General features: G+C 42.4%; 1 protein-coding gene across 2 annotated transcripts; it reads right to left on the bottom strand.

The window, feature by feature from the left end:
• Positions 1 to 8,928: 8,928 nt before the first annotated feature.
• Positions 8,929 to 14,062, bottom strand: LOC123427639 (acyclic sesquiterpene synthase-like). Of its 2 annotated transcripts, none has more exons than XM_045111726.1 (11): positions 13,853 to 14,062; positions 13,678 to 13,739; positions 13,326 to 13,582; positions 13,122 to 13,219; positions 12,754 to 12,947; positions 10,636 to 10,739; positions 10,453 to 10,548; positions 10,148 to 10,363; positions 9,929 to 10,070; positions 9,601 to 9,846; positions 8,929 to 9,439 (listed from the first exon to the last, which is right to left on the bottom strand). In XM_045111726.1, the coding sequence occupies exons 1-11, from the start codon at positions 13,989 to 13,991 to the stop codon at positions 9,098 to 9,100; spliced, it is 1,896 nt and encodes a 631-aa protein (XP_044967661.1). In that variant the 5' UTR covers positions 13,992 to 14,062; the 3' UTR covers positions 8,929 to 9,097. The 2 variants fall into 2 exon arrangements, with proteins under 2 accessions (XP_044967661.1, XP_044967660.1); XM_045111725.1 differs by having other exon boundaries at positions 10,453 to 10,551.
• Positions 14,063 to 15,164: the final 1,102 nt, after the last annotated feature.

The following is a 15,164-nucleotide window of genomic DNA, read 5'->3' on the forward strand; positions in this document are numbered from 1 at the left end:
GTGTTTCGGGTGGCTCTACGATTTTTTGCAAATATTTGAGAATCTATAGGAATGAAACCAGGTCGGACGGAGCCACGTGGGGCCCACAAGGTAACATGACCCACATTATTGCCTTGTTGTCTCCTCGTGCAGCTTGTGGCCTCTTTTTAAAGCTTCCAAGTCCTCTTTTGTCGAGAAAAAGTTTGTCAAAAAATTTCATAGCGTTTGCACTACGTTTGGTACTAGTTTCCTGAAAAACGAAAAACATGCAAAAAACAGCAAGTGACACTAGTCGCTGGGTTAATAGGTTAGTTTCTAGAAATAATATAAAAGAACATATAAATGCATATAAAGCATCCAAGGTTAATAACATAATAGAATGGAACAAGTAAAAATTGTAGATACGTTAGAGACGTATCAATATATTATGAGATCATATAATCATTAAGCTATTAGTATAATTACACATACATAATATTTGCATAATTCCTCAAACCATCAAAGTATCGAGAATGCCATGGGCTTGTCCCATGGGAAAGGTCCAAGTGGGAGGCACTCACAGGGGTGCCCCCCTTGGCTTGGGGGCAAGTTGCCCTCGTGCAACTAGGTTTAGGATATATGACGTATCCCTTGGGGGTGCCCTCTCCCTAAGTTGGTCACCTCATTGGTGAGGGCAACCCCCTCTATAGGCATCCTCATTGGTGAGGGCAACCCCCTCTAAAGGCATCCTTCTTGGCAAAGGGCATCTCTCTTTCTCTCTCTTACTATCAAACAAATTTTATCTATCATCGATGGTAGTTACCACCACTTGCATTTTGTATGTTGTATGTAGTATCTATCAAATCGGAGAGTATGTACGCGTAATATGTAGTATATAATAATATTTAGGTAGTACATATACTATTTGTTTGGTAGTATGTATCATCTTTTGTGTATGTTCTTTTTTACGTACAGAAATATATGTATTTCATAAATATAATAAAACTATGGGCTTACTTATAATTTTTTTCATGTAACTCACTTTGAAAAATCTTATACATAATATATAAACACAATAAAAATAATAAATTAATATATATACTATCGCATGATAGTATATGGAACATGTGGGGTAACTATCCATGGATGGTGTTGGGGAACGTCGCATGGGAAACAAAAAATTTCCTACGCGCACGAAGACCTATCATGGTGATGTCCATCTACGAGAGGGGATGAGTGATCTACGTACCCTTGTAGACCGTACAACAGAAGCGTTATAGAACGCGGTTGATGTAGTGGAACGTCCTCACGTCCCTCGATCCGCCCCGCGAACAATCCCGCGATCAGTCCCACGATCTAGTACCGAACGGACGACACATCCGCGTTCAGCACACGTACAGCTCGACGATGATCTCGGCCTTCTTGATCCAGCAAGAGAGACGGAGAGGTAGAAGAGTTCTCCGGCAGCGTGACGGCGCTCCGGAGGTTGGTGATGACCTTGTCTCAGCAGGGCTCCGCCCGAGCTCCGCAGAAACGCGATCTAGAGGAAAAACCGTGGAGGTATGTGGTCGGGCAGCCGTGAGAAAGTCGTCTCAAATCAGCACTAATTGCTCCATATATATAGGAGGAAGGATGGGGGCCTTGCCTTGGGGTCCAAGGACCCCCAAGGAGTCGGCCGAGCCAAGGGGGGGAGGACTCCCCCCCCCCAAACCGAGTTGGACTTGGTTTGGTGGGAGGAGTCCCCCTCCCTTCCCACCTCCTTCCTTTTTTTTTCTTTCCTCTTGATTTTTCTTCTCTTGGCGCATTGGGAACTTGTGGGCTGTCCCACCAGCCCACTAAGGGCTGGTGTGGCTCCCCAAATGCCTATGGGCTTCCCCGGGGTGGGTTGCCCCCCCGGTGAACTCCCGGAACCCATTCGTCATTCCCGGTACATTCCCGGTAACTCCGAAAACCTTCTGGTAATCAAATGAGGTCATCCTATATATCAATCTTCGTTTCCGGACCATTCCGGAAACCCTCGTGACGTCCGTGATCTCATCCGGGACTCCGAACAACATTCGGTAACCAACCATATAACTCAAATACGCATAAAACAACGTCGAACCTTAAGTGTGCAGACCCTGCGGGTTCGAGAACTATGTAGACATGACCCGAGAGACTCCTCGGTCAATATCCAATAGCGGGACCTGGATGCCCATATTGGATCCTACATATTCTACGAAGATCTTATCGTTTGAACCTCAGTGCCAAGGATTTCGTATAATCCCGTATGTCATTCCCTTTGTCCTTCGGTATGTTACTTGCCCGAGATTCGATCGTCAGTATCCGCATACCTATTTCAATCTCGTTTACTGGCAAGTCTCTTTACTCGTTCCGTAATACAAGATCCCGCAACTTACACTAAGTTACATTGCTTGCAAGGCTTGTGTGTGATGTTGTATTACCGAGTGGGCCCCGAGATACCTCTCCGTCATACGGAGTGACAAATCCCAGTCTTGATCCATACTAACTCAACTAACACCTTCGGAAATACCTGTAGAGCATCTTTATAGTCACCCAGTTACGTTGCGATGTTTGATACACACAAAGCATTCCTCCGGTGTCAGTAAGTTATATGATCTCATGGTCATAGGAATAAATACTTGACACGCAGAAAACAGTAGCAACAAAATGACACGATCAACATGCTACGTCTATTAGTTTGGGTCTAGTCCATCACGTGATTCTCCCAATGACGTGATCCAGTTATCAAGCAACAACACCTTGTTCATAATCAGAAGACACTGACTATCATTGATCAACTGGCTAGCCAACTAGAGGCATGCTAGGGACGGTGTTTTGTCTATGTATCCACACATGTAAATGAGTCTTCATTCAATACAATTATAGCATGAATAATAAACTATTATCTTGATACAAGAATTATAATAATAACTATACATTCATTATTGCCTCTAGGGCATAATTCCAACAGATGGTAGGATATATATATATATATATACCTCTTCCTCTCCCTCTCCCTCACCCCCTCTGTCTCTACACTACCAGTTTGCCCAGTAAAATATGACACAGAAAGAATATTACTAGGCGAGGATTCGAACACGCGACCTCTTGTCGCAAATAGTGAGTTGATACACAATATAACTCAGGAACATCCCCGCAAGAAAAAAAAGGGACTACCGGTTCAGTCGCTCGCCCCACGGGCGAACCCCCAGATCCCCTTCTCTTTGGCCCCCCTCCACGTCGATCTCCCCTCCCACTGCTGCCCGCATGGTTTGTCAGGCCCTGCCCATGCGACGTGGGCGACTACAAGCAGGTCTTTCATCATGCACGTGTAGGGGGCGTGGGGGCCTCCCGATGGAGGCAATGCTGCTCGGCCGATAGCGGCAAGGTACCCACGGGCCTCAAGTGCCCTTGATGCAACGGCATGGCCATTGGTCGTTGGGCGACGTGGTGGTGCTGGTGGCCAGCGTCACTCGCGCGGCCCAGATCTCGGGCCTTTCGGGCTCCATTTGGGCTGGTGCGGGCCAACGGCTCGACGCGTGGCAACACTGGTCCCTAGTGGTGGTGGCGAGGAGCTGATGAACGGCGGGCATCGGCGGTTTCGTCGGCCGATGAGCTGCAGCGTGACGACAGGGTTGTCCGAAACCTTTTAGGTGAGGCCGGGCCACAGGGCGTGGTAGGCCCTTGTCATGGTGTCATGTCGGCTCCATTGTGGCGGTGGAGGATGTCCCCTCCTGTCGGTTGTGTTGCGAATGTCCCCGAGCCCATTCTCTCTTCTTCCGTCCTCCAGGTCACGTGTGAGTGGCCTCAGTGATATGGCGAAGTTGGTCTGGTGAGCGTGATGGCACACGCTGGTGGGCGGCAAGTTGAGTGATACACTTTGGAGCACTCGGCGTGGTGGTCGGGGTTTGGATCGAAAGAAGTCCCAAGCGGCTCTTTCGGCTTCGACGCGACGACGGCTGCACGCACCGCCAGGCCTTCTTGAAGGGCATCGAGTAAACACCCCCCACTGTCCCCGTGTACCAGAGGAAAACCTAGGACTACAGTCCGGGCACCAGCAGCGTCGCCGTTGCATTCCTTCTTGATGGTTTTGCTCCGTACACGACGCTTCGTAGTGCTAGGAGCGCGGTGGACCTTCTTTGAAGGGTGCAACGGTCGTCGCACATGTTTGCTTCGTTGATGTGTCAGTGTCGACATTTATTTGGACACGGCTCCCGGGCATGAAGAGTAAAATCATTTAAAATACTAGAGAAGTTCAAAAAATTCCAATTTTTTAGTGATGAGAGATGATTGAATGCCTGTTGTTTGTACCAAATTTGAGAACATTTGGACATCTCAGAAGCTAGCAGCAAAAATGAAAAAATTGGAGTGTGTGAAAAAGTATACTGTTTTGCACTGTTTTGACCTAATTTTATCTTTTTCGTTGAGAGCTGCTCAAATGTCCAAATGTTGTGAAATTTGGCACAAACATCGTGCACTCATGCACCTTTTACCATAATTTTTTTTGGAATTTTGTGAAATTGTTATCTCTTTTTTCTATTTTACTGTTCACCGGGTGCATCTGAGCTCGGGTTCCGCATTGAATTATCGCACTTATTCCTCTTTCTTTCTCTTGTGTTTTTCCATTGACCTTGTTTGTGTTGCGGCCCCAATAAGCTGGATGTATTCCATGATTGCTTTATATAAAGCGTGGAAAACCCTTTATCGTCATAGACACTATAACTAGGGTTGAAAATGGAGTGGAATTTTTTTGCTTTTCCAAAGGAAAAAATAAAAATAAAGAGGAAATATGAAACAGAAATGGAAATGAAATTTTTATATGAAAACAGAAACAAAAAAGGGATGGTGTTTTCTAGTGGAACAGACGTGAAAATGAAACTTTCCATTTTCGTGAAGACGAAATTTCTTATTTTACTATAGGTCTATGGATGCTTTATGGCCCGAACACTAGAGAATACACAATGACAAATAGGTAGAATGAACAAAATGAATCATTTGAGGCCCAACTTCTAGAACTACGCACTTGCTCAACTTGATCACCTGCTCAACTGTCCACTACTATTACAATAGTACGCTAGGTCGCTGATATAATCATATTATTTTTTAGCCATGTTAATAATTCATTAAATTTGTTTTCTTTCGTGTCTGTTTCTCTACTATCCAAGAGGGGTTTAAGTTCCGGTCAACAACCACTTCCATTTTTGTGTCGCCGTGTATTCGCTTCGAGTCCATTTCCAGTATTATCTGTTTCCATATTCATTTTTAGGACTTTTGTATTCGTTTCTTCTTTTGCAAAAAAATATGAAAATAAATGTGATAGCACCCAGTTCTTCCCGGTTCCACTTCGTTTTCATCCTTAACTATAACTGACAAATGCTTGTGACTATTTAGATAGTGCAATGTTTAAAAAGAAGCTAACAACAACGTGAGATCTTGAAAACAAAAGGGAAATACTTTTATGAAAAAAGTGAATATTCCTTGGAATGCAAATATTTTGCAAAATTTGTGAACAAAAAAAATAAAATTGATCATTTTTTTTAACTCTTGAAATACTTTTTGAATTTTGAACATTCTTAAAATGCAATTGTTTTTGAAACACGAATTTTTTTTCAAGAATGGGAGATACTCTAGAAGACATTTATATAAAACACAAATAAATTTTTTAAGTTCAACATTTTCTAGGAAAGCAAACAATTTTTGACAACATGAATAGTTTTAGAAAATCGGCAGGTACTACATAATTTTTTTTATAAGAGATGACATTCTTCGAATTTATGATGATTTTCTTAAAATGCTATCAATTTTGTTATTCTCAAGTAATTTTCAAAATACAATTTTTTTTTCAAAAATGTGATTTTTTTTTAACTTTAACAAATATTCGAACAAGAACATAAAGTTGATGTTCCTAATTTATTTTTCAGTACACGAACAAAATTTTGGAATCCTGTTTTTTATTCTTAAAAAAATTGAATATATTAAAATATATATAAAAAGGAAAAAATAAACTTGAAAAACGAAAGTAATGAAACATAAAAAATATAAGTAAAAAAATAAAAACGAAAAAAAAACTGAGAATTAAAAATAAAAAGCCAATAAAAACCAATTCAGGAAATACCGGATACTCTAGAACATAAGTTATCCGATAAGGGCTGAGCCATCTAATTCGCTAGGTCCCTCACGTCTGTGCGAATGAGCCACAATTTGTCGTACAGAACGGCAAATACGGATTTGCACGGTATTTGGCACCATCAGCTTTTTGTCAATTTTGCAATCTTTTTCTACTTATCGAACTGTTTTTGCAACATTTTTTAGTGAACATATACTGAGATCTGCACAAACATTGTATATCTAGAAATTTTGTTAAAAAAAGATTTACAAATTTGAGAAAAAAGTATAGAAATAGGTATATTATTTTTTACAAAATCTATGAGTTTTTTGCAATTTTTTTTACCAAAAATAAACTCTAAAAAAATGCTTGGGTAGTCCCAACCAGCGCCCGACGGGAGAGATGTCATCGCCCGGTTGAGCCAAGGCCGAAACTTTTTTCTCTTTTTTATTTTTTTATTTTTCTTCTTATTTTCATCAATTCATTTTTTCTTCTTTCTAAACTTTATTGGTCATCAGTGCCTGATTTGAACGATTTTTGACACCGTATGCAAGTTGCTACATGTCCGATCATTTATCAGCCTTTTTAATGGAGAAAACTCTAGAAAATGTAAAACTTGTTGAAAACCCAAAAAAAACATGTGATGATGCCTCCAATTAGTTTTACAAGGCCATGAAAAAATGTAGGCTTATTTAAGGGATGTTAATTAGTAAGGTGCTCCCAGACAGACCCTCCTGACCTACTTGAATACTCTCTTTTGAACATGGTATTCTTTTGGAAATGATGAGCCGTAAAATTTGCAACAGGTGGGCATACCCATATTACGCATCCATGCATGGTTAAATGACTTCCGACATCATATGCTTGTCGTGACCCGTCCGGCATTTATCATCCCTTTTTCACGAGGGAAATTCTAGAAAATGTAGAAGTTGTTATAAAAACCAGGCAACATGGTACGATGTCTTGAATTGGTCATCCAGGGTTATAGAAGAAACAATGATGCTATTTTCAGTATGTCGAGAAATAACATGCTCTCACACGCACCCTTCTAGCCTATGCGAACACCCTACATTCAAGATAGTCTATTTTTGACCTTAATGAATTGACCATAACACAAGTCGGTGGGCATGCTCATGGTATGCATCCATACTAGGTTTGAATAATTTCCGATGTTGTATACAATTTGCGACATGTCCGACCATTTATAGGCCCTTTTTCATCGAGAAAACTCAAAAAAATTCAAAATTTGTCAAACAGCAAAGCAACTTGGTATCATGCCTTGAATAAATCATACAAGTAAATATAAAAACGTTGGGTGGTCCTTTGACATATGTCGATAAACAACGTGCTCTTAAAATAGAGCATTCTTAAAATGGCATCAACTTTTGCCCGTGGGTAGGCATTCCCATAATAGACATCCAAGAGAGGTATGAAGGAAAAGTTGATCAAAATTATAATTTAACAAAATTAATGAATACAAAGGGTTAAATTGAAAACCATTAATGGTTTTCCTAAAAAGCATTTAATAAATGTTTATAAAAAACTATAATTAAAATCATAATTTAAGACCATTACTTAAAAATATTATTTTGGTATTTCAAATAATATTTTAATTTTTAAAATATCAGAATGAATAGTAAATATCAAGGAGGAACATCAATTAGTGAAAAATAGAAGAGATTAAAAAATAGAAATAGAAATACAGAATGCAGTTGAATTCTGCTTTTTCGTACAAGGCCAGTGGTGGAGAGACGCATTCTAACCGGCCGATTCATGCAGATAGTGTAGGAACTATCCCATCTAGTGTTTATTCTGTTTACTCGTTTTATAGTTTTTCGTTTCTTTTTTCGTTTCTGTTTTTTTGGTTTTCTGTTTCTTTTTCATTGTTTACGTTTTTCCCTTTTTACTTTTCATTTAAAAAAAAATAATTTTCGTTTTTAAAAAGTATATGGAAATTTCAACAAATATTCATGTTTCTAGAAAGTGTTTTATAATTTTAGAAAACTTTCATTTTCAAATGTAGTTTTTAAAATAAAAAGCGCATAATTGTTTTAAAAAAAAATGTTCTCTAAAAAATGTTCAGTCTGTTAAAAAATGTTTGTATATTAAAATGTTTCTCAAAACTAAATAAATGTTTGCATTTGAGAAAATGTTCGGAAAATTTAGGAAATGGTTTTGTGTTAAACTGGTTGCAATTTAAAAAATGTTCGAGTTCTAAAAGCATTGTTCAAAATCTCTAAAACTATTCGTGTTTTCATATATATTTTCCAAAAATGTACGAGAATTTCAGAAAATTTTCTTGTTTTCTGAAATCTGTTTAGAATGTTAAAATTGTTCCCGTTTCAATTTTTTCTCAAAAGGAGAAAATTATTTGGGATTTCAAAAAATGATCGTGCTTTCTAAAAATTGTTTCCATTAACAATTTTGTTCTCTTCCCCTAAAAAACCAGTTTTGTTCTCTAAATTCTAAAAATGTTTGTGTTTTTCAGAAAATGTTCAGGATTTTGGAAAACAAATCTGCAAAAAGGTAAATTTTGAAAATAAAATAATTTTCTAAGTTTGTTTGAGTTGTTCAAACAATTGGCAGATTTTCAAAAAGTACTCGCTTTTAAAAAATGTGTTCACAATTTCCATGGAAAGATTGAAAAAATCCAAAAAATACCCGGATTCTGCATTGTACTTAGTTTGAATGAGGCACGCTCAGGTTGATTGGTCAGCCGCTCTTCTTTGCAAGCTATAAGTCCATAGTTATAATCTTTGTGAGGTCGTTCTGTGTTCTTTTTTTTTTAGACTAGGTCACATATAAAATTAGGTAACCCTAATTGTTTGTATGAAATGAATGAGTAAAAATAAACACTGTACTACATGAAATAAGAACAAGTACTTGAAACTTTCCACACAGTAACGATGACGCCCTGGCATTTGCCAGTGGCAAAGTGCCAGTTTTTCTATAAAAAAAAAGTGCACCAAAGCAAACATGTATCAATGATTATATACAAGTGAGAATAATTAATACTGAATCAATTTTTTCTCACACACACAAAGAGGACAAGTCGAGACCAGGGAGTAGTAGATCCATGGGGAGCTGGAGCGGCTCATGGATCACCGCGTCCACAGCACCAGCCTTCTCTGCTGAGCTGAACGCGTCTCCTTTGTAGTAGAAAAAGTAGCATGTCTTGCACATTTTCCAGAACAACTCCTTGCATTGTCTAGGCACGGCGCTGTCTTGTTTGAGCACCAACCTTAACAGGTCTCTCCTGCAATTCTCTATGGGCTCCTGTAACTCTTCCCTGGCCTCTGGTATGGTCATCGATCCACCACTATGATGAACGAGCAGAGATACGCTATTTATTTTACCATCCATGTACTCCCTCTACAACAACATAGTCAACAAAAGTAATTTCCTTAGCTATCTCATGCTGTTATTTTCCCATTATAAGAGTGATAAATTTATCATGCAAATTTAAGATGTATTTATCTCTCGACAAGATAATAATCACCATTGGTTTAAAACCCAAAATTTTGGCGAGATACCTCGTAAGTTTGGACATCGTTCAAGAGGCGTCCACAAGTGCTCATTAGTCTGAATAGCTCCTTATACTCAGTATCTCCGACGGTATACTCCGTAATTTTTGGCCCAATAAAGTATAGTGCTGGGAGCACAACGGGGCCCAGTGCAAATGTCACAACTGCATTCTCCATGTACTCCTCTGGTCTTGGAATGTATCTGGTCTCCCTCCACTCCACCTCGGTCATCATATTTCTCAACAAATCTTGCCACTACAATTCAGTAACTTCATTAGTATTTGTTGGAGAAGTTAATTCTACCATGTACACTGAAATAAGTATGAATGGGACTAACTATGTCTACAAAGTGCTTGGTGACATTGCGGCCCTGCACCGCCGAAGCCTTTGCTCCAAGCTGGTTCACCGAGCTGTAGATTGCAGAAAAAACAATCTCTACATGTTTGGAGTAGTACTGTATTTCGTCGTGCCTATCCCACCTGCACAACAATAGGATAAGTACAAGAAACCAAATATTGCTTTAGACACATAAACAAGAGTATGTGCATATCGTTACATCTCAACTAATGTTGTGAGATTCTCTAATTCTTCTTTTGACCCCCCAGCGTCGAAGAAGTCGTCAACCACCGTCGTAAGAGCACCGTTCTTGGCCCATAGAATGCGAGCATCAGATAACTCTCCAGGAAACATGGTGCCGGCGGCAGACAGGTAGAAATAGGCCAACTTTTGTCGTGCAAAAGGTAACTGGTTTAACCTTCTCTCTTTCACCCAACTATCATGAAAGGAAACAAAAAATGTCATATTCATAAGATGAACGTTGTTGCTATATAATTGAATATAGTTGGTATGATGTACTCCTACCTCTCTAGATGTTGAAGTTCTTGTTGGTACACAAGTTGACTTGTATTGAAATCCATGACACCCAAGGCTAGAAGGTCCTGATTTCTTTGCCAAGGCCTGCTTAACATATGTAGTAATATTGGTGTCTAGTGTAGTTATGCATTAAACAAGCCTTGTTTTGCGGAAAGGAGAATAAAACCATACAAGTATAGCATCTGATGCCCCAGAAAGTCAAATTCTTCGATGTTCATCTTATGCTCTAGACGGTCCAACGTGGTGTAGAAGGGGCTATGAAGAGCATGTCGCACCTAGTAGCACGAAAGCATATATCAATGACCATATAAGTTTTTTTTTTTTTTTTTTTTTTTTTTTAGAGAGAAGGAGGATATACCCCGGCCTCTGCATCTAGACGATGCATACAACCATTTTATTAATTATTCACAGAGACCATACAAAGTAATACATCAGTTAGCCTGAAGCCACCATCTAGGCAACACATGTTGCTACTCCTATTCCTTGATGAAGGTGTGCTGAATATCCGGACCAAATACCAAACAGACATCGCACCAAATCCTAACATCTATAGTCTGATGCTCCAGCCCAGCCACCACTGAGACTGGATGCCAAACTGGCCCGGCGGAGAGGCCGCCTCCACCATCTACCACCGTACCCTCTCCAGAGCTAGAACAAACGCATCATCCTTGCGAGGTCTGCCGTCGACGCCACCACGGTGCCAGACAGCGCCATCATCCTGCACGTATCCGCCTACACGTGCCCGTCGACGAACCACCGCAGCGCCATGCCGCCGGGCTACACCGTAGGGCTCACGGTAGATCAAACACTGCTCCTCCTCTTGTCCCGTCCACCCAGCACGTACTCCAAAACGATGCCCTCAGGAGGGAAACGACATCGAAGATGTCATCATCGTCCGACCGGTAGATCCAGATCTAAGGTTTCCCACGGAGCATCACGAGTGTGGTGCCACGACCTGCAACAACGATGCCATGGGCTGGTAACGACGTCCTAGACGCCGCCATCGTCCGCCATGACCGAGGTCGGCGCGGTTTTCACCTGAAGTCGCGACCCCCCGATCTCGTGGCTGGATGGAACCGAGGGAGGCACGTCATGTAGACGAAGACCGCCGTCGGCATGCCGGCCGGGGCCTCCAGCCGCCCCACACCGATCCTCCTCGCGCCACCGACCGAAGAAGTCCAAGCCGAGACGGATCTGGGCCAGACACGCCAGATCCGCAGCCCTCGATGACCGCCCTTGCGCGCAGCCGCTGCCCTCGCCGGATGGAGCGCCTCACCGCCGCCATCCAACTTGACCACGGCCGGCCATGGGGCCACGAACGCCGCCGCGCATCATGTCCGCCGCCCTGACTGCCGCCCCCGTCTTCCCCGCGCGTGACGCCTCCTCCGCCTCGCCGGGGCTCCGCGGCACCACCCGCCCTGGCTGTAAGGCGCAGAGCCCGCCGCCACCGCGGCCCTTGCCGGCGACTGCGGCGGCCGGGGAAGGAGGGAAAGGCTCTGGAGGCTAGGGTTTTGGGGGGCCCTAGCGTCGCCCGAGGGGAGGCGACGCGAGGGGGTACGTTTGGGTTGGGTCAATGACCATGCAAGTACTGTTATTCTCTAACAAAGCGGGGGATGTCAAAAGACATCGACAAATTAAGCATAATTAGAGCCGGTTCGTGCTAAAATGTACTCCCTCCGTTTTAAAATAAGTGTCCTTGCTTTAGTACAAAATCTGTACTAAGTTATACTCCCCCTGTTCCTAAATATAAGACTTTTTAGAGATTCCACTATGAACTACATACACCCCCGTTCCTAAATATAAGACTTTTTATAGATTCCACTATGAACTACATACGAATGTATGTAGTCATATTTTAAAATGTAGATTCACTCATTTTGTTCCGTATCTAGTCTATAGTGAAATTTGTAAAATGTCTTATATTTAGGAATGGAGGGAGTATTAAATTTACATCACTTATTTTGGAACAGAGCGAGTATTCAACGGACCGCTCTACCCATGAACACCTCCACTCATAGAACATACTCCACCCATAGGAGTAGCCTTCTTCTCTCGTCCAGGACGCGGCTTCCTACCTGCGGTACATTGTTTTGCCGCCTCGACATCTCCACTCCACTTCTCCCTCTCCTGTTTGGTGCCGGTGCCCTCACAGCCCATCGGAATAGAAACAATTCTACTTCTATTTGACCTCCGTTTCCAAAAAAGTGTCGGTTCCCCAAACCAACCACATCATAATACTATGCACAGAACGTGTCGTGGGTATAAATATTTTTTCGGTTAAGCGTTCACCTCTCTCAGAAGTGGGGTTCTTTGTGCCTTACTGGAGCTCAGCTGTTCCTTCAGTAGGCGACCTGACCAGAATCCTATAATGTCCAGAATCAACTCGTCTTTCGAGGTACTGAGTTGCGAAACCTTGTATAGTTCTAACAAAGATCTCGTGTCATTCAGATCAACGGATGCTTCGGTAAGATGTGATAGGCCATCTGCAACATGAAGGTGTTTTCAGGTGAATATTTAGTACCGTGTCAGGAAATATACACGACCCATATTAAGAAACAAACGCTAAGCTCCCCCCCCCCCCCCCCCCCCCCAAAAAAAAAATTAAAGAACCAAACGGTAAGTTAACCATGTATTCTATCAGGACTAAAAGAAAATACCAGATGAGACGTCGTATCCGTTCATCCGTAGGATACGAAATGCCATGGCACATGTCTCCGTGTCCAGCATGATCTCCTCATCTCTCTGCAACCAGCGGCTGTAAACTTGCTTTGGTCAGGGACACAAGAAACTCCTAGACACAATCATTACACAAAGAACTGACTAATGATCATTACTCAAATTGTTGCAAGTAGTGCATATACCTGTAAGTGAATTCAAGGATACTCTTGATCTGAGCGGCAAAATGCCGAGATATTCCGATCTTTTCGAGGACATCCACCGTGGAAAGTTGTCGATGTATGGTCTTCGCAGTCGTTGGGAAGCATTGGATCTCAGGGGAGCCAGGCAAGGGCGCCGCCGTAGCCACCCCTGCCGCGTTGTCGGAAGATGGTGCCTGGAGCTGCTGCTTTGTTCTAGTCTCCCTAGCCTTCTTCTTCTCCATGCCATTCACTAATCCTAACTGAAAAGCGCACATACGTACGAGAACAAGAGCTGGTCACATGCAAATGTAGTACTTGTATAATCAGCAGTACTAGCTCGTTTCGTGCATACTACCAGCTGGTTTTGCATGCCCGCAGCACTTTCTCCGACTTCTAGCAGCTGCCTGTTCTTGGCCCCTGTTGTAAAGAAGCATCCCGAACACCATTAGCTATTTCTCTCGACCACATAAAACGAACAGATGTCATCCAGTGAGACGAGACGACCAAGATGCATAAATGGGAGGCTATACCTCTGGCGGCGGTCGGCCGGGGAGATCTGCTCCATCGCACCGGGAGCACCCCGCATGGTAGGCCGGACACGGACGAGGTGCAGCGACCGCTTGGAGGCGAGAGAGAAGTGGGCAGGTTAATCAAGCCCCTTGTCCCCATCGTTGAATTGGCCGACGTGAAGAAGGAGAAGATTCAAGTTAATACACTAGCACGAGGAACTGGGTTGTGGTCGAGAGTCATAGTTCAGGATATATAGAGTGAGGGCAGCTCTAACGCGACGCGGATTTTTCCCTTTCGTTGACATCAGATTTTGGCATGCAACAAAATATTATTAAAATGACATCAAATGAAAAAATGGTTTACATGAAAAAATTCCTTTTTATTGACATGGACATCTTTGAAGTTTGAGCCATCCCCGTTCAATCTCATCTCGAAGGCCGAAAATATGTTTAAAGTACTAACATTTCATATTCAGAATACTGTTTGGCATATTAAGCCTCCAAAGCGATCTCATATGAGAAAATATTTTACACGGATTATCTTTGTACTCTCATCGAAACGATTGATTTTGATATCATAAAAATCGTTTCAATTGGAGGTTGTATGCAACCTCTGCAGACAAAACAAGGTCACCAACAGGAACTTCACAGTCATTTCGGACCCACCGAGTTTATTTGACCCGGTGACACTGAGTTGACTCAATAATTCTGACAAAAACCACTCCGAAATTCCGATTGAGATGCAGAAGATTACAGAGAGTTGGTCACGTTCACTCGATGAGACCGAGAAAAACCACTTGGAGTCTGGGAGTTGATCCGCGAAATTAGCAAAGTTTCCTGTCCGAGTTAGGTTAGGGTTTTTGTCTTTTTCTTGGACGGAAAATACAGCCGCATCATATATATGTTAGGGATGATGGCCGATTGAATAAAACACAATCGAACAAATCAATATATACTACGTTTTCATCTACGTTTTTGTTTCTCACTCGTTTTTTTGCTTCCTCGTTCTTCGTCGTTCTTCGTATTGGAGAGCTGCAAATACCGAGGCTTTAGGGGCGAGCAAATCGACCTAGGGCAGCCCATTGCCGCCGCGCTCCCCAACGGGGTCCCTCCCGGGCGTGCGGTGTTTCGCGTTCTCAAAAGTTCTCGCCGGTCGACTTGCGATCGTGCTTCCGGTGAGACCCCTTCGACGTGAGCTGCGGTGCATCACCCCCGGCGTCGAGAGTACAGGTGACATGATCGTGTGTGAATACACGTTTTGGAGACTCCTCTGGGGACTAAAGATCAATCATCATCATCAGCCATCATTTTCTGATCTTCCCAACCCATCTAA

The sequence above is a fragment of the Hordeum vulgare genome, chromosome 2H (assembly GCF_904849725.1).
Source record: "Hordeum vulgare subsp. vulgare chromosome 2H, MorexV3_pseudomolecules_assembly, whole genome shotgun sequence".
Classification (NCBI taxonomy): domain Eukaryota; kingdom Viridiplantae; phylum Streptophyta; class Magnoliopsida; order Poales; family Poaceae; genus Hordeum; species Hordeum vulgare.

Excerpts from the sequence above, each read along its gene's own strand:
- LOC123427639 (XM_045111725.1), bottom strand. The coding sequence starts at position 13,991 with ATGGGGACAAGGGGCTTGATTAACCTGCCCACTTCTCTCTCGCCTCCA. Across the intron at positions 13,740-13,852 it reads CCGGCCGACCGCCGCCAGAG|GGGCCAAGAACAGGCAGCTG; the intron begins GTATAGCCTCCC and ends TCTTTACAACAG. Across the intron at positions 13,220-13,325 it reads ATCCTTGAATTCACTTACAG|CCGCTGGTTGCAGAGAGATG; the intron begins GTATATGCACTA and ends GCAAGTTTACAG.